Source organism: Hypanus sabinus, chromosome 6 (assembly GCF_030144855.1).
Source record: "Hypanus sabinus isolate sHypSab1 chromosome 6, sHypSab1.hap1, whole genome shotgun sequence".
Taxonomy (NCBI): Eukaryota; Metazoa; Chordata; class Chondrichthyes; order Myliobatiformes; family Dasyatidae; genus Hypanus; species Hypanus sabinus.
In genome coordinates this window covers 20325760-20344847 of record NC_082711.1, presented here as the reverse complement: position 1 = coordinate 20344847, position 19088 = coordinate 20325760, and the positions used below count along the sequence as shown (strand labels likewise).

The window sequence follows — 19088 nt, the reverse complement described above, 5'->3', positions numbered from 1 at the left end:
TTAGTGTGTTTAAAAGTTACATGAAGAGGTTCATGGATAAAAATGTTTAGAGGGATATGGATTGAATGCAAGCAAATGGGATAATATTTGGAAGGCACCTTGGTCATGGCTGAATTGGACCAAAGGGCTGAGTTCATACTACATGTTTCTGATTCTTTAATATATGACTGCAGCACAGGGATTTTACTGTGTATATCATCATTTGGGTGTATTGATACTTAAATTTATAAATATCATTTTGAGCTCTTGCTTATATGAAGCTCTTATGAGTCTTGTCAGTCTTGCAAGAGCTTCACACAGATGAGTTTAAAAGAAAAAGTGAAAAAAAAAATGAAAGATGGTTGAAAGAGTGGAGAAAGTTTGAGCAGGAACTTGGGTTGTAAAGTGAATTGAAGGAGAGAATGGTGGATCTGGAATTCTTTGCCACAGATGACTGAACTGTGATCTTTATGTATATTTATGGCAGAGGTTGTTACGTTGTTGATTGGTCAGGGTATGAAGGAATACAGGGAGATGGCATGAGATCAGGGCTGAGAGGAAAAATGGATCAGCCATGATAAAATGGTGCAGACTTGAATTGACTTTATTTCTCACATCTTTCACATACATGAGGAGTAAAAATCTTTGCTATGTCTCCATCTAAATGTGCAATTTATAGTAATTTGTAATAAATAGTAAGTATAACATAACAGTCAGTATAGCATAGAAATACAATTGTATCAGCCTGGATTAATCATTCTGATAGCCTGGTGGAAGAAGCTGTCCCGGAGCCTGTTGGTCCTGGCTTTTATGCTGCGGCACCGTTTCACAGATGATAGCAGCTGGAGCAGATTGTGGTTGGGGTGACTTGTGTCCCCAATGATCCTTCAGGCCCTTTTTATACACCTGTCTTTGTAAATGTCATGAATAGTGTGAAATCCACATCTACAGATGCACTGGGCTGTCCACAGCACTCTCTGCAGAGTCCTGTGATTGAGGGGAGTACATTTCTCAAACCAGGCAATGATGCAGCCAGTCAGAATGCTCTCAATTGTGCCACTGTAGAAAATCCCTTAGGATTTGGGGACTTGTGCTGTCTGAGGTGAAAGAGGCAGTGTTGTGCATTTTTCACCACACAGCCGGATTATAAATCCCAGGAGGGGGCTTACGACACAGCCCTGAGGGGCACCTGTGTTGAGGGTCGGAGGGGCAAAGGCGAGGGAGCCCACTCTTACCACCTGTCGGCAATCTGACAGCAAGTCCAGAATCTGGCTGCACAAGGCAGGGTGAAGGCCAAGGTCTCTGAGCTTTTTGTCAAGCCTGGAGGGAATTATGGGGAATGTTGAATTGTTGATAAAGAACAGCATTATCACATAACCATTCTTCTTTGTGTGTAGAGCTGTGGCTGTTGTGTCATCTGTTGATCGGTTGTGTTGGCAGGCAAATTGTAGGGTGTCCAGTGTGGGTGGTAGCATGCTGCAGATGTAGTCCTTAACCAGCCTCTCAAAGCACATCCTGAGTACCCCTCCTGGGATGTTGTCTGGTCCTGCAGCCTTGTGACTCTCCACTGGTTTGAAACACTTGTGTACTTCAGCCTCAGAGGTGACCAAGGTGCAGGTTTCTTCGATGGCTCTCCTTGGAGGCTCATGTTCTTGACAATAAGCCAAGCGTAAAAAAGATTTAGCTCATCTAGGAGAGAGGCAGTGATGTTGGCGACACCATTGCACTTAGCTTTGTAGTCTGCAATGGTATGCAGACCTTGCCATAAGCTCTGTGTGTTGTTGGAGGAGAGTTGTGTCTGGATCTTGTCCCTTTATTGTCATTTCGCTGCCTTGATGACTTTGCTCTGTCTTGTGCAGTTAGTGGTGTTCACGCAGAGCTGCTGATCCAGGATTTCTGGTTTGGATAGACCCTGACCAAATTTTGGAAGACAATGTCCTCGATACACTTCCAGATAAAGCTTATGGCCCCTTCGTGAACTCGAAGACATCCTCGTCACGAAAGACATTCCAGTTGACGTCTAGGCCAAATAGCCAAATTCTGCTCCTATATCTTATGGGCAAAAATAGTAATGTGTATTTATCACTATCTAGGTTTGAATTCACACTAATTAAGCTTACATGTTTACTGTCTAGTTTACAGTGTTACAGAGTTATTCCTTGTAACTAAAGATATACCGGCATACCTTTTAGAGTGCCTGGCTTGAAAGGTGGTAAAATTATCATACATTCTAAATGTTTTCTCAAAAAAAGCTAAGCATTTGGAATACTTTTCTATAGTTTTATCAAAACTAGTTTCATAGTTTTATCTTGGAAATTAATAGAAAAGCAACAAAAATGCATTTGTTGGAAACCTGATACAGAAAAATCTGAGGAAGCTTTGCAGGTCAGGCAGCATCTGTAGAATGAGAAACAAAATTACTGTGCTAAGGTCAGTGGCCTGTGATGAAAGATCATCAACCTCAAAAGCTTAGCTCTGTTTCTTTTGCCATAAATGTTGCATGGCCTTCCAAGTACCTGCAGCAGTCTTTGTTTTATTTCACTGACTAAATATTTCTTGAACTAGAGATTGTGAAAATCACATTTTGAACATTGAGTAGTTGTACATGTTCGATTTTATTATTTTCTCAGTATTTTCAATGGTGCTTTAGGCTTGACTGTTTCTATTGCAAGATCTTTTTGCACACTTATTTTTACTAAAGTAATACACACAAAATGTGAGTGTAACAGGCAACATCTTTGGAGAGGAGTTGTCATTTTGGACACCTAACCAGGACTGGGGAGGAAAGGGCAGAAACTAGAGGACTTTACAGAAGCCTTGTTTCGATCTGTTATTTGTATCAATTATATTGAACTTCGGGTTTATTTTGTTAAGATTCCTGGATTTGGAGAGGAAGGGAAAGGCCATTTTCAATTCAGGTTAATGTCATTTGTTTAATGTCAGAGCTGCATGAGCTGTGAACAGTAGCTTCACTACAGTGGTTGTCATTAATAGGTGGCAATTTTACTTTGTTTAGGCCCTTAAACACTAAATTGTGTCAAAATGGAAACCGAAGGATTTTAGAAATATTTTTGCAGGTCCAGCAATGGAGGGGGAGCTTGAATTAAAATTTCACCATAATTACCTTCAATGGACCTAGAATCAACTTTTATTCTCTCTCCTCGAATGCTACCTCACTAACAGAGCATTCTCAATTATTATTTAATCAGATTTCCTGTGTCAAGAAGATTTTATACTCATCAGAATATAGGCAACAGTGGCAAAAGAAGCATAATGTCTCGTTCATTCATCCTTTGAGAAAGCATTGAAGGGCCAAATTAAGTGCTTAGTAGGTTTCTAGAGGAAAGATTATGGTGAGACAGTTAGAACTTATTGGTGAACTATTTAGGTTTTTGTAATTGTGTAACTTAAAAGTCAAAGTGAAGTTTAGTACATATATATTACCATATTCTACCATGAGTTTCGTTTTCTTGCAGGTATTTGCAGAAAATAAGGAAATAAAATAGAATTTATGAAAAACCATATGATGACAACTAATATGCAAAAGAAGACAAATTGTGCAAATGAATAAAAAATAATATTGAGAATATGAGTTGTAGAGTTCTTGAAAGTGACTCTGTAGGTTGTGGAATCAGTTCAGAGTAGTGGTGAGCGGAGTTATTCACACTGGTTTTAGGAGCCTAATGATTGCAGGGTAACTATCAGGCTAAGGACTTCTGTGCCTCCTGCCCGATGGATAGTAGTGAGAAGAGAGCATGGCCTGGATTACAGAGGTCCTTGATGACAGATGCTGCTTTCTTACAGCAACTGAAAAAAAAGAAACAGAAGTTTGACTTCACTTCATCAAAATCAAGTCATTAAGTAATCTGGACCAGTAAAACCAATTTTGAAGTGCAATGATTTAAATATCATCTTTTTTTTCTGTGCATTCTTTTCTCAGGAAGCCTTTTTTGGAAAACATTTGCTGCATACAAGTCGACAGAGTAAGTCCATTTTGGATGCTCTGTCTGACGAAGAATCATCACAACTACCAAACAGAGTACCAAATGCGAATGTAAACTTCCTGAATCCTTCCTCTGATCCACTGTTGAGTTCAGCTGCAGCACAAATGGCTACAAAACAACAGGGAGGGCAAGGTATGTGTGGCGCTACCAGTAGCAAGTATTAATGCTTACTATTGGAAAGGGGAAATGTTGTACACTGTATGTCATTATAGTGCAGGACATAACCTTTACCTGTCTTCCTCACACTGTTGCACTTGGATGGTATGTTATTACAGAATTATACAGATATAATTATAGGAAAAGCAGTTGCTGTTTCCCTGTATTCATTCCTTGTATTATTCATTTGGTTTATTCTAATGAAATACATAATATACACATTGCAGCATTTAATTATATCTAATGACTTCAACCATCTAGGGGAATTTACAGTAGACATTTTAACTCCCTGCCCATCTGGAAGAAAGCTGAGTGCAGGAAAAACCCATGCTTTTATAGGAAGAGTGTTCAAATTCCTTATGACACTGGAGCTCAGAATCGAACTTGAATGATGGAGTTTTAAGACAGGCATGCTATACTGCCTATCACGTATCACCCGTAAACTTAGTTTTTTCCAGTTTTTGTTTTCTTGTATGGTTGTTGTGATTAACCTGAAGTAGAATTCTAAAAGATTAATTACTTTTTTCCTTTATCCCTCAGCTAAATCTGCAGATACCAGGAATGATATCTGTTCTTTACTTCCGGTGTTTATGTCTTTTCCCTTGTGGTTTGGTCTAAAGTGAATGCAACATTTAAAAATCACAGGATTCAGATTATCTATAATTCATGGCAATATGACTCATAATTCTATGTTAATTCCAATTGTGCAGGGGATGGATGTGTCAGCATCGCGTTCTTGAATATTGTGGAGCTGTCAGCCTCTTTCCTTGCTAGTTTATTAATTATTTCCCCATTATTTCCATAGAAGTTATAATTGCGTTCAGATAATCTAATAATATTTCTACCAATGGGCAGGTGTAGTCAATGTCTTTCTATCATTGCTTCTCTGTTATCAGCTTTTTAATAGTCCTTGAATTGTACTTTTTCTCATTACTTTGAAGTTCTTCTTTTCAGAAATGCCTAACCACATATTAATTTGTGATGCTGGTTTATGCCATGTGATGTCACATTTAATCATAATGAGCTACCATCACCCAGGACTGCCCATGCTTCTCTTTCTAGAATGTTACTTGAGTCATTTCAATGTGCAAGTGGTCTTTTTGTTTCCTTTAACCATCTTGTTCAGTAAACAGTCATGTATCACAGTCATGCTACAATCAGGGAGGAAGTACAAAAGCCTAAAAGCACATGCACAATGATTCAGGAACAGCTTCTTCACCTCTACCACCATAATTCTGAATGGACATTGAACTTATAAACTTGCTACTTTCTTCTCTTTTTACACTATTTATTTAATTTAAATTTTTAGTATATATTTACTATAATTTACAGTTTTTTATTATGTATTGCAATATACAGCTGCCATACAATATCAAATTCCGCGATGTATGCTGGTCATATTAAGCCTGATCCTTATTCTGATTCTGATCACATTGGGCAGCTCCTCATTACTGAAGAAGTCTTAATATAGCATGAACAAGGCTGTTCCCAGTTTGTAACCTTGGCCAACATTTTCTTTATTATAAGGTTCCTGTTTGCTTTATAATGTCACTGGTGGCGGCCATACCCTTCTGTTTAATTTTGACCTGGTCATTTACATGAAACTCACTTTGTTGAAATAACTCAAATGCTGCCTTTTTTGACTACTTTGTGATGGCAATTGCACAGCAGTTGCAAAAGTTGGTGAAATGAGCAGCCAACACAAGAACAATTAGCCATCTGAGGTAATGTAATCCAAGTGGAAGGAGTCCTGTAGAAATCTGAAGTGGACACCATGGAAGCAATGCTTTAGTAAGATGATTCACTACTTACTCCTGTAGTTAATGTTGGGTGCTATTTGCAGCCCATGACATACACCACTTAAATACATATTGTTCAGCAACTTTGTACCTTTTTGATAAAATTTGAGGTTACTCGAGATGGTGCCAGAGCCTGGCAACTCGTAGCAAGCAGCTCTCTCCAGATCCACACACTACTTGTATTATAATCATTCTACTCTTTTAAATCTGATTGATTGTTCTGCAGGTAACGGTGATGATCCACTAGCTGATCTGTCAGAAGTCCTCACCACAGAAGATGATATCCTTGGAATGCTATCTGATGAATTAGGAAAAGCAAGAGATGAGCCAGGTATGTTTGGATGCTATTTTGGATCTTATAGGCAATCCAGGCATTTCCAGTGTAGTCAATGGAAGAATAATGGATTCCTGTGATGTTTGAACATCTCATTTTACCTAGGTTTCCGATGTCTCTTCTTGCTGTTGTTTGACATCATCTTTTGTGCCTGTTTTATTTCAGTATTATTTTGCTGTGGTGTGCTTTGCTTGCTTTTTTGATGCAGTTATCTGAGACATTAACAATCAGTGTTTATCCTTAATGCTCAACTGCCCAATGCCTGAAGCATGCTATTAAGTTGCATACACTGTGCTTGCGTTTTATTTGTGCTTTCTTTTAATTCCCCACTTATTTATCCAATTTATCTGGTTTGGGTCCTGTAGGTCTTGATTTATGCAATTTCCAGGTCGAGAATTCACCATCTCCATTTGGTAAGAGACTAAATGGTGGATAGCAGTAGTCTCATGTGTGGTGCTTTTGTCTCATCCAATGCAATGTCTGTCCATGCCTGTGTGTGCAATTTTGAAAAACTTTGATATTTTCTGTTCATTCTCTTGCACTAACAAATTTTATCATGCCATTAGTTTTGCTTGAAGAGTAAACTGCATTTTGCATCAGCACTAGACAGTAGAATAGTAATGTCTTCAAGTGCACAGATGATTTAAACATAATAAACTTCATGTGCAGCTCTGATGTTGAAAAGAAACTGCTTTTGGCTTACATGAGTAAGATATCTGTTTTTTTTTATTAAGTGCAATCGTGAACAATAGCCAGATCAGAAATGTTGATCAAGTCAACTAGTTCCCAAAGAGAACTCTGATAGGCCAATCAGATGGTTCACTGCTGCTCAGTTTTGAGACTGAAAATGGTTTCTTAGTATAAGGGAAATGAAACTGAAATTTAGCAGTGGGACTTGGAATAAAAACAGCATGCCACACATGCACTTACAGCTAAAGCTGAGGGAAGTTAATGTGTATGAAAGATTAAAGAAAATGGAGTGAATTCCGGTTAATTGGGACACGCCGGGACCAACCAATTAAGTGGCTGCCACAATTAGCATATGCTTCATGGAAGGTATAAAAAAAGACAAACTGAGTAACAAGTTATGTATTTAAATGAAATACAGAACAAATTAGAATATTAATACTATTGCAGTCCTATAAAACTTCATTAGTTCCTAACGTTATTGACAGAGTAACATATCCATGTTGTGTTCTTCTGACGGTAAATTAATTAAAGCAGTGCAAACACCTCCTGCAGATAATGGACTGCTTTCGTACAGTGCTGTCAATAATTGCATCCTCCAAATCTTCATCTTCATTTTCATTGTAACATTCAAGATGATTGTCCAAACCTTCAAATTCTTTGTAGGTCCTAACTTGTTGTGAATTTTTTTCACTTTCATTCCCAGCTGTTTCTGGCATCTCCAAATCTGAATGCTTGGAACCGCAGTGAGCAAATCTGTTCTGGTTTATCTTGCTGCTTACAGTGCCTATATAAAGTATTCATCCCACACCCCCAGAAGTTTTCATGTTTTATTGTTTTACAACATTGAATCACAGTTGATTTAATTTGGCTTTTTTTGACACTGATAAACAGAAAAAGATTCTTCTGTGTCATAGTGAAAATAATTTCTGCAAATTGGTATAAATGTGTTACAGTTATTAAGCACAATATAATTGATAGAATAATTACTTGCCCCCTTCATGTCATTATTTAGTAGATGCACCTTTGGTTACAATTACAGCTTTGGGTCTGTGTGGATAGATATCCACTAGCTTTGCATAGCTGGACTCTGCAATTTGTCCTCATTCTTCTTTGCAAAACTGCTCAAGCTGTCATATTGCATGGGGATTGTGAGTGTACAGACCTTTTCAAGTCTAGCCACAAATTCTCAATTGGATTGAGGTCTGGACTCTGGCTTGGCCTGTCCAGGGCATTAACTTTGTTGTTTTTAAGCTATTCCTGTGTAGCTTTGGCTTTTTGCTTGAGTTTTTTTTGCTAGTAAACAGATCTTCTCCTAAGTTGCAGTTTTCTTGCAGACTGCATCAGGTTTTCCTCCAGGGTTTCCCTGCATTTTGCTGCATTCATTTCACCCTCTATCTTCACAAGACTACCAGGGCCTTCTGCAGTGCAGCATCCCCACAGAATAATACAGCCACCACCATACTTCACAGTAGGGGTGGTGTGTTTTTGATGATGTGTGGTGTTTGGCTTATGCCAGACATAGCAATTAGTCTGATGGCCAGAAAGCTCAATTTTGCTTTTATCAGACCATAGAACCTTCTTTCAGTTGACTTCAGAATCTCCCACGTGCCTTCTGACAAACCCTAGCTGAAATTTCATGTGATTATTTTTCAACAGTGGTTTTCTCTTTGCCACTCTCCCATAAAGCTGCAACTGATGGAGCACCCAGGCATCAGTTGTATGCACAGTCTCTCCCATCTCAGCCACTGAAGCTTCTAACTCCTCCAGTGTTGTCATAAGTCTCTTGGTGGCCTCCTTCGCTAGTCCACTTATTGCACGGTCACTCCGTTTTTGAGTGCTCTATACTCTTAATTTCTTAATAATTGACTTAACTGTCCTCCAAGGGATATTCAGTGACTTGGAAATTTTCTTATATCTATCTTGTGCTTTTCCAAAACCTTCTTGTGGAGTTGCTTGGAGTGTTCTTTTGTCTTCATGGTGTAATTTTTGCAAGGACACTGACTCACAAGCAGTTGAACCTTACAGATACAGGGTTATTTTCACTATAATCAATTGAAACACCTTGACTGCACACAGGTCTCCAAAAACAGATCTTAATTTAACTAATTATGTGACTCCTAAAACCAATTGGCTTCACCAGTGACAATTTGGTGTGTTAAATGAAAGGGGGTAAATACTTATGCAATCAGTTTTACAGTTTATATTTGTAATTAATTTATATCACTTCATAGAAATCTGTTTTCACGAGAGTCTTTTTCTGTTGCTGTGTCAAAAATAACTAAACTAAATCCACTGTGATTCAATGTTACAAAACAATTTAACATGAAAACTTCCAAAGGAGGTGAATACTTTTTATAGGCACTGTATTTCTCGCCAACTGCCAGTGGCAAAAATCACTGTTTTTTGAACACAAGCACACGCAACTGGCACCATTTGAAAGCCATTTGCTCTAGGCATGGTATAGTGTTCTAATGGCCACACAAGTTCATGTGCCTGATGCTGGTTAGAAACTGTTGGGCAACAGTCTTCCATCCAAGTTAAGTAACATAGTGTGCCGAATAAACAGAGGGAACCTTGGCTATTTTCTTGATTTGATTTTTTTTCTTTAAGGTTCTCCCAAATAAGCAGCTGCCCTGATTAACCGATGGCCCAATTACTTGAAATCCATGGTATGGTATATTTCAAATTGACTGGGGACAATGAAACAAAGATCTTTGAAAAAATAACAGTATATTAACATTGTAAACAAGAAACTGAGCAGTTCACACCAGTCAGTCTTACTGCTACATGTAATAGCTCTCTCCCTCAGTCCCCTTACTTCAACCTTTTTCCAAGTCCTTTGCCTCTCTGTATCTGGGACACATTCAGTGGCCACTTTATTAGGTAAACATATATACCTGCTCGTTAATGCAAATAGCTGATCAATCATGCAGCAGCAATACAATACATTAAAGCATGTAGACATGGTCAAGAAGTTCATTTATGATTCAGATTAAATATCAGAATGGGGGAAAATTTGATCTAAGTGACTTTGACCTGTTGGACAGTGTGGTTTGAGTTTCTCAAGCTGCTGATGATCTGGGTTATTCACATACAACAGTCTCTAGCGTTTACAGAGAATAGTGGAATTAATGAGTAATATCCAGTCTGTGGCAGTTCTGTGGGTGAAAATGCCTTGTTAATGAGATTGGTCAGAGGAGAATGACCAGACTGGGTTCAAGCTGACAGGAAGTTGACAGTAACTCAAATAACTTCATGTTACAACAGTAGTGTGCAGAAGAGCATCTCTAAATGAACAACATGCTATACCTTGAAGTGGATGTACCAGAGCAGCAGAAGACCACAAATAATCACTCAGTGGGCACTTTGCTAGGTACCTCCTGCACTGTTGTAATTACTTTAGGTAACTCCATTCTTCTACCCTTTGTTTCATTTTTTCCTTAAACTCCATAAAAAATTATGGAGCTTGAGGGATACTTTAAAAAAGTGTGGAATGGAACTGTAAAGTCATGTGTGCTTCCTAACCCACATAATGCTATTGAACTACTTTCAAGACTTTGACCCAGGAACATTGAAGAAAGTTTACGGTGTAGTGGTGTGTGACTTGGAGAAGAACTTGCACCTGTTTCCCTTCTCCTTCTGGGCATTAGAGGCTGCAGGTTTAGATGGTGATTTAGGCACATAGATAAAGTGTGCTTTGTAAGTGGTGAGCCCAGCTGGTAGAGGATGGGATGCAAATCCAAAGGGCTGTGCTGTGTATAGTATTCAACATTAAATGTTGAATAAGCAGCCTCTTGAATATTTTCAGCTGTACTTGGAGGCAAATGGAGAATATTCCATCAAGCTCTTGACTTGCCTTAAGGGAGATAAAAAAGCTTTGGAAGTCAGGAGGCAAGAGGCTTGCTGCAGCACATCTAGCCCTGATTTCACAGCATTTATATGGCTGTTCCAGTTAAAATTTAAGCCATTTAAGTCCCTTGTGATACTAGTTATCTGAAATCTTCAAATGAGAATGCTATTGAATTTCTTGGAGTGGTTGGGGTAGTTACCTAACTGGTACTTGAGCTTGTGCCTAAACATAGTGCAGGCCTTGCTGGATTGCTTAGCATTTGAGGATTCACAGTTGTAAGTGAATGGCATCACTTCTGACCTTTCTGACAAAGGGAATGTTACTTATAAAGCAGCTGAAGAGGAGTGGACTTTATCACTGAAGACATTTTGCAGAGGTCATCTTGGGTTCAGGTGATAGCTGTTCTCTGTACTGTCAATATGGGAGAGTGCAGAGAAAGTTGCAAGGATGTTGCCAGGACCTTAGAACCCAAATTCCTGAATTATATAAATAGACTTTATTCCTTGGAGCAGAGGTAAAAGAGGGGCAATTTGAAAGAGGTGTACAAAATAGAGGGATACAGATAGAGATTAATGCAAGTTGACTTTTTCCACTGTGGTTGGGTGAGACTAGAACTAGAAATTAAGAGTTGAAAGTAAAATATTTAAGGAGAACTTGAGTTGGAATTTCACTCACAGGGTGGTCAGAGTACAGAATGAGCCGCCAACTTCAATTTCAACATTTAAGAGAAATTTGGATAAATATATGGACGAGAGGGGTATGGAAGGCTAAGGTCCTGATGCAGGTCGATAGGAAAAGCAGATTAATGGTTTGGCATGGATTCGATTTGGCACGGATTCTGTGCTGTAGTGCACTGAGATCCAATATTTTATAGATGGATGGGGTATAAGAACAAGGAAATTGTAATGAACTTTTACCAGTGCTGTGGTTGAACCACAACTAGAGTATTTAGAAAAGTGTATGAAATTTACTGAAATTATTGCAGTTATAAGGGGCTTTTGTGGATAGAAGATAGGGTTATTCTTGCAATAGTTTGCATGGGGATGTGATGGGGTGTTTCAAATCATGAATTAGTGAGAAACTGTTGTCATTAATGGAAGATCCTGAATAATAAAAGAACCAAAGTGATATGAAAATCTTTTTATTTGGTGCATCTTTAGGGTGTGTTATACTCTATGAAGGGTAGCAGTACAAACAGATTTAATTGTAGTATTCACAAAAGAGCTGGATAATATCTGAAAAAGGAGAATTTGTGGGACAATATAAGGACAAGGTGCAGAAGTCAGTTAAATTGTTCTTGCACAGTGTCTGTCCAGACTCAAAGCCACTTTTTAAATATATCCTTGTGATTTGGAAATTATCAGAACAAGTTCAGTAGAACTTCTTTTGGGAAGGCTGTGCTTCACTTTATTTGTAGAATTTATTTTGAGAAATTAAAATATATGATTATATGCAAACTGTACAGAGTTATTCAAAGATTGCAAAAAGTCTATCCCGAGTAACTTCTCAAACATGGTGAATATAATTTTTTCAGGATATTAGAAACATAGAAAACCTACAACATAATACAGGTCCTTTGGCCCACAAAGTTGTGCCGAACATGTCCCTACCTTAGAAATTACTAGGCTTACCTGTAGCCCTCTATTTTACTAAGCTCTTAAAAGACCCTAACATATCCACCTCCACCATTGTTGCTGGCAGCCCATTCCATATTGTTTGTTGTTTCACAGCCATACTGCAACTATCCTTGTTTTGGACATACATGATTGATCTTTCAGGGTGTTGGATTCTGGTTTTTAAATCCAAGGTTCTTTTAGAAGTCAGGAATGAAGCATTAAACCTGTTAGCTTTATAGTCATTTTATTAAGAGTCAAAAGAGCAAAGGGAAGAGGAAAAGAACAGTGACACAGGGGTCTTACGACATGAAGAGAGTTACTAAAGCAGTTACTTTTTAACCTAAAGATGAGGAAAATTACATGATAACAATGATTTGATGAGAAAATACTTTAATACTACAGTAAAATTAACCAGTGAGAAAACACTTATTCACTTAATGAAGTACTGTGAAGCTTTCAGAATTATACTTTGTATAGCCACTGGGGGCATATTTAAATGTTATGCTTGTAAAGGTTACTTAAAATACAAGCAAACAAACAATTTTTAAATTGCAAAGAAAATGACAATTAGTATTAAACAGTTGGATCCATCAATTCCCTGCCACCTTAAATTTTAAATCATACACCTAGAATCGTTACATTTGACAATTCAGAGGCATCTGTGTGTAACATCAAAAAAGCTACTTAGATTATGAAATATCATGGGTATATATTCTTCAAAGTAATCATAAGATTATGTCATATTTCAGCAGGTTAGTGGCACACTTATGCAAGTTTGAACTATTCTGTTAATGATCAGCTTTTAAACAAGTAAAAAGATATGTAAATTATGACAAGGCCTATTAGTATGAATTTTATGACTAGTAATATTGAGTAACCCCAGCTTCTGAGACTTGAATGGGTCTAATCAAAAAAAGTCATCCATCAGAATTAACACGAGGAAATCTGCAGATGCTGGAAATTCGGACAACAACACACACAAAATGCTGGTGGAACACAGCAGGCCAGGCAGCATCTATAGGGAGAAGCGCTGTTGACGTTTCGGGCCAAGACCCTTTGTCAGGACTAACTGAAAGGAAAGATAGTAAGAGATTTGAAAGTAGTGGGGGAGGGGGAAATGCAATATGATAGGAGAAGACCGGAGGGGGTGGGATGAAGCTAAGAGCTGGAAAGGTGATTGGCGAAAGTGATACAGAGCTGGAGAAGGGAAAGGATCAAGGGACGGGAGGCCTCGGGAGAAAGAAAGGGGGGGTGGGAAGCACCAGAGGGAGATGGAGAACAGGCAAACAACTAAAAATGTCAGGGATGGGGTAAAAAGGGGAGGAGGGGCATTAACAGAAGTTAGAGAAATCAGTGTTCATGCCATCAGGTTGGATGCTACCCAGCCAGTATATAAGGTATTGTTCCTCCAACCTGAGTTTGGATTCATTTTGACAGTATAGGAGGCCATGGATAGACATATCAGAATGGGAATGGGACGTGGAATTAAAATGTGTGGCCACTGAGAGATCCTACTTTTTCTGGCGGACCGAGAGTAGGTGTTCAGCGAAACAGTCTCCCAGTCTGCATTGGGTTTCACCAATATATAAAAGACTACACCGGGAGCACCGGACGCAGTATACCACACCAGCCAACTCACAGGTGAAGTGTCTCCTCACCTGGAAGGACTGTCTGGATGGTGGTGAGGGAGGAAGTGTAAGGGCAGGTGTAGCACTTGTTCCATTTACAAGGATAAGTGCCAGGAGGGAGATTGGTGGGAAGAGTTGGGGGGGGGGGGGGGATGAGTGGACAAGGGAGTCACGTAGGGAGCGATCCCTGTGAAAAGCAGAAGGGGGGGGAAGGAAAAATGTGCTTGGTAGTGGGATCCCGTTAGAGGTGGTGGAAGTTACGGAGAATTATATGTTGGACCTGGAGGCTGGTGGGGTGGTAGGTGAGGACAAGGGGAACCCTATCCAGAGTGGGGTGGCGGGCGGATGGGGTGAGGGCAGATGTGTGGGAAATGGGAGAGATGTATTTGAGAGCAGAGTTGATGGTGGACGAAGGGAAGCCCCTTTCTTTAAAAAAGGAAGACATCTCCTTCGTCCTGGAATGAAAAGCCTCATCCTGAGAGCAGATGCGGCGGAGATGAAGGAATTGTGAGAAGGGGATAGCATTTTTGCAAGAGACAGGGTGGGAAGAGGAATAGTCCAGGTAGCTGTGAGAGTCTGTAGGCTTATAGTAGATATCAGTAGATAGGCCGTCTCCAGAGATGGAGACAGAAAGATCAAGAAAGGGGAGGGAGGTGTCGGAAATGGACCAGGTAAATTTGAGGGCAGGGTGAAAGTTGGAGGCAAAGTTAATGAAGTCAACGAGCTCAGCATGCGTGCAGGAGGCAGCGCCAATGCAGTCGTCGATGTAGCGAAGGAAAAGAGGGGGACGGACACCCGTATAGACTTGGAACATGGACTGTTCCACAAAGCCAACAAAAAAGCAGGCATAACTGGGACCCATATGGGTGCCCATGGCTACACCCTTGGTTTGGAGGAAATGGAAGGAGCCAAAGGAGAAATTATTGAGAGTAAGAACTAATACTGCTAGACAGGGGAGAGTGGTGGTAGAGGGGAATTGGTTAGGAGTCAGAATTACGTATCTTAGCTGCTTTTTTTTTATAAATATGATCAAATAAATTAGTTGCATCTTCAGGCTCATTGGGTATGTGAGTGCAGCACTCCTTGCCCACAATATGCCTCCCCCAACTGCTAAGTGAAGATTTATTGCCACACAATTTTGGAGAATCATTTTGAGCATGGCAACTATTTCTGTGGTTAATTTTCCCAAGGCTTCAGCAGTGATACTGTTTACCCTATCTAAGGCTGCAACAATATTTTTAATCTCTCTTGTACTCCTTGTAACACCATAAAATGGGAATAAAATTAATTCTGAACTCGGGAGGTAAAGCTAAGGTGTGTGCGTGTATGTATCATGCCAGGCAAAACATGCCTGAAACAACAAAATTCTAACTACAAACATGCAAAATGTTGGAAGAACTCAGCAGATCAGGGAGCATCAAAGGAAAAGAGTTAACAGTCAACGTTTTGAGCAGAGACCTTTCTTCAGGATTGGCAAGGAAGGGGGAAAATGTCTGAATGAAAAGGCTGGGGGGAGGAAGAGGCTAGATGGAATGTGATGGGTGAAGCCAGGTGGGTGGGAAATATCAAGGGTGGGAGAAGAAAGAATCTGACAGGAGAAGTGAGTGAACAGTAGGAGAGAAGGAACCAGGAGGAAGTAATAGGCAGGTGAGAAGAAGTGAAAGGTCAGAGTGGGGAATAGAGGAAGGAGGGAAATTTGTTCACTGGAAGGAGAAATCGATTTTAATGTCATCAGGTTGGAGGGTACCCAGACTGAATATAAGGTGTTGCTCCTCCACCCTGAGGGTGGCCTCATCTTGTCACAAGAGGGGGGTTGTGGACTGACAAATCGGAATGGGAATCAGAATTAAGATGTTTGGCCACTAGCTTGTGGCGAATGGTGTGGAGGTGCTCCAAGAAGTGGTCTCAGAATTTATGGTGGGTCTCACCAATGTAGAGGAGGCTGCATTGGGAGTACCAGATGCAGTAGATAACACAGTGGTTTCAGATTCCTAACTATCTACATGGTAGAGAGATGTGAGCTCCATTTCTGCACGTAAAGTACATATTGTTCCATGAATTAAACTATTTCTTATTACTTGCCCGAAGCTTTGTTGAATTATAATATTTTTCAGATTGTCAATGAAAATTCCAGTATCATTACCCCATTTATGACAATGTAGAGTGTAATTGCATAAATTAGTGAAATGGTACCTTCTGAACTCAAGCAAAAAGTAGCTTTTCTAGTAAACACATGGAAAGATTTAAGAGCTTTGTTGTGAACATTCGATGTCCCAGGATGAGTCATGAATAGGGTCAGATATGATATTCCCTAAATCATGCTCAATATATTTACATAACTGATTGAGTTTACAGTGTCACAGTAGTATTACAAGTGCACAGATAAACAGTATTAGAAGAAAGTAAGGAGATTTTAAAGAAAGTTACCCTAAACAGTCCAGTAGGAGTGGGTCATCACTTCCCCGGCTATAGGTTGACTCATTACAGAGCTTTATGGTGGAGGGCAAGAATGACCTCCTATAGCACTCGTTGGAGCAGTGCAGTTGTCTTAGTCTATTACTGGAAGAGCTCCTCTGTTCAGCCAAGGTAGTATGCAGAGGGTGAGAAATATTGTGCAGAATTGCCAGGATTTTCCGTAGGGTCCTTTGTTCTACCTCAGCCTAGTGTGTCCAGTTTGACTCCGATATCAGAGCCAGCCTTTCTAATCAGTTTATTGAGCCTGTTGGCATCACCAGTGTTGATGCCATTGCGCTAGCGTACCACTGCATAGAAGATTGTACTGGCAACAACAAACTGGTAGAACATGTGAGGGAGAGGCCTGCATACTCCATAGGATCTCAGTCTCCTCAGGAAGCAGAGGCGGCTCTGGCCCTTGTACACAACTTCTGTGTTGGTGCTCCACTCAAGTCTCTCTTCCAGTTGCACTCCCAGGTACTTGTAGATCCTCACCATATCCATATCCTCACCATCAATAGTAACGGAGCAATGCAGGCTTAGTCTTCCTAAAGTCCATCACCATCTCCTTTGTCTTACTGATGTTGAGCTGTAGATGAGTCAGCTTCAACAAAATACTCCACGAGAGCCCTGTATTCATCATCCTTTATCTCCTTTATACACCCAACTATTGCTGAGTTAGAGAATTTCTGCAGATGACAATGTTGTACCTAAAGTCCGAGGTATACAGGGTAAATGAGAAGGGAGCCAATACAGGCCTGTGGTGCCCCAGTGCTGCTCATAGTCATGTCTGACACACAGCTCTGAAGCTGCATAAACTGGTCTGGCAGTCAGGTAGACAATTATCCAAGATAAGTTGTAAGTGCCAATCTGCACTGAGTGGACCTTTTTCACCAGCGATGAGGGCTGTATGGTACTGAAGGTACTTGAGAAATCAAAAAAAAAACATGATCCTCACAGTGCTGCCTCACATATCCAAATAGGAGTTGGCTCTGTTCAGCAGGCGGGAGAAAGGGAGGCATTGGTGCTGAGGGAGCATTCAGGCCCTCAGCACCTGGGGGTGGAGAGCAATTGTCAACCCTATGGAGAATTGATTTAACTCATTAGCCCATTCACGGCTTCATCCTGAGGCTCTGCGGCTAGGTTGATTGAAGTCAGTGATGTTCTTCATGCCTCTCCACATCTCCTGTGTGCTACTCTGCACAAGGTTGTTCTCCAGCTCTCTCCTGTATTCCTCTTTATCTACCTTGATCTACTCATTTAGCTTCCTCTGCACACGATTCAATTTCTCCATCTCCTGATCTAAAGGTTCTCTTTTTGTGGTTGAGAAAAGCTTTCAAATCACTTGTAACCCAATGGTTTGTTGTCAGGGAAACAGCAGACAATCCTTGATGGTATTACAGTGTCCGAACAGAAGTTGTGTGGAGCATGACTGTTGTATATTTATGTCTCCATTAGAAATAATGAATCAAAGGCATAATATCAATATTGCCATTGCTGGAATGTTTAATAAACAGGGTGCATGTTTGTTCTGGATCTGCATGAATGCTTAGCATTGGTGAATATTTTAAGTGTGTGGTTTATATTTATATACCCTACAGCTAGCCGTTGGCAGCTAATTCATGTGATACTCTCAAGTATACATTTTAAGTCATCTCAACTGACAAATGAGTAATGAAAATTGGCAAAAATATAACAACAAAGATATATTATAATCGACTACATAATGTCCAACTTCTGGCTGGTTAGTGATTTGCTCATTGTAGCCCAGCGGCGTTGGCTCTGTGAGCAAGAAGTTGCTGGCACGTTAACCACAACACTCATTATCTTCGTCGGTTACCACTTCAGCTTATGGCTGGCATGTATCCACTTAATTTTATATTCTATTTTCACCACTGAGTTAGTGATTAACAGTACTGGATAAGGGACCTTACCATCTAATTCCCAATGGTTCTTTATGCAGTTTCTTAATCAGGTCAAACTAGCTAGTAATCAGGGTGTGACCTGCACCTGTGGGAGAGGACAGAAAGCCGCTCCCTTTCCCTTTCTTCCACAGCTTTCTGCCTTCTGTTGGATTCTCCCTTCTCCAACCCTTTATCTTTCATCAATCAATTTACTTTACTTCAATCCTCCCCCTCTCCCAGTTTCACCTATCACCTACTTCCTTGTACTACTTCCTCTGCTTCCCAGCCCCCCCCCCCCCCACCCCCGGTAATCTGACCTCATCTTTCTCCTGCAGTCCTGATGAAGGATATCTGCTGGAAACATCAAATGTTTACTCTTTTCCATGGATGCTGCGTGGCCTGCTAAGTTCCTCCAGCATTTTGTGTGTGTTGCATGAATTTCCAGCATCAGTAGATTTTCTCTTTTTGGTAATCCCCACTGAGGATAGTCCTCATTCAGAGTTTTTACTCTGTATGGCAGTAGTTTTGCATGCTGAAATAATTTCCACACATCTTGAAAACTTGTCCACTTTTACCAGTACATCTGAGTATCCTTGACACTTAGGGTAAAGAAGTGTAGTCCACTTGTGTGTGTAAAAATGAACCAGGTGGAGTAGGAGCACTTAATTGTGTTT

At 40.1% G+C, this 19088-nt stretch overlaps 1 protein-coding gene across 3 annotated transcripts in view; it reads left to right on the top strand.

Annotated features, from left to right (window-relative positions):
* Nucleotides 1-19088, top strand: part of kmt2ca (lysine (K)-specific methyltransferase 2Ca) — a 479075-nt gene that overhangs the window by 349022 nt on the left and 110965 nt on the right. For 2 of the 3 annotated variants that reach the window (XM_059971840.1, XM_059971839.1), the window contains exons 27-28: nt 3920-4115; nt 6165-6269. In XM_059971840.1, coding sequence (XP_059827823.1) covers nt 3920-4115; nt 6165-6269 — 301 coding nt within the window. Of the gene's footprint in view, nt 1-3919; nt 4116-6164; nt 6270-6637; nt 6686-19088 lie in introns of all 3 variants that reach the window. The other variant, XM_059971838.1, reaches the window with a different exon arrangement.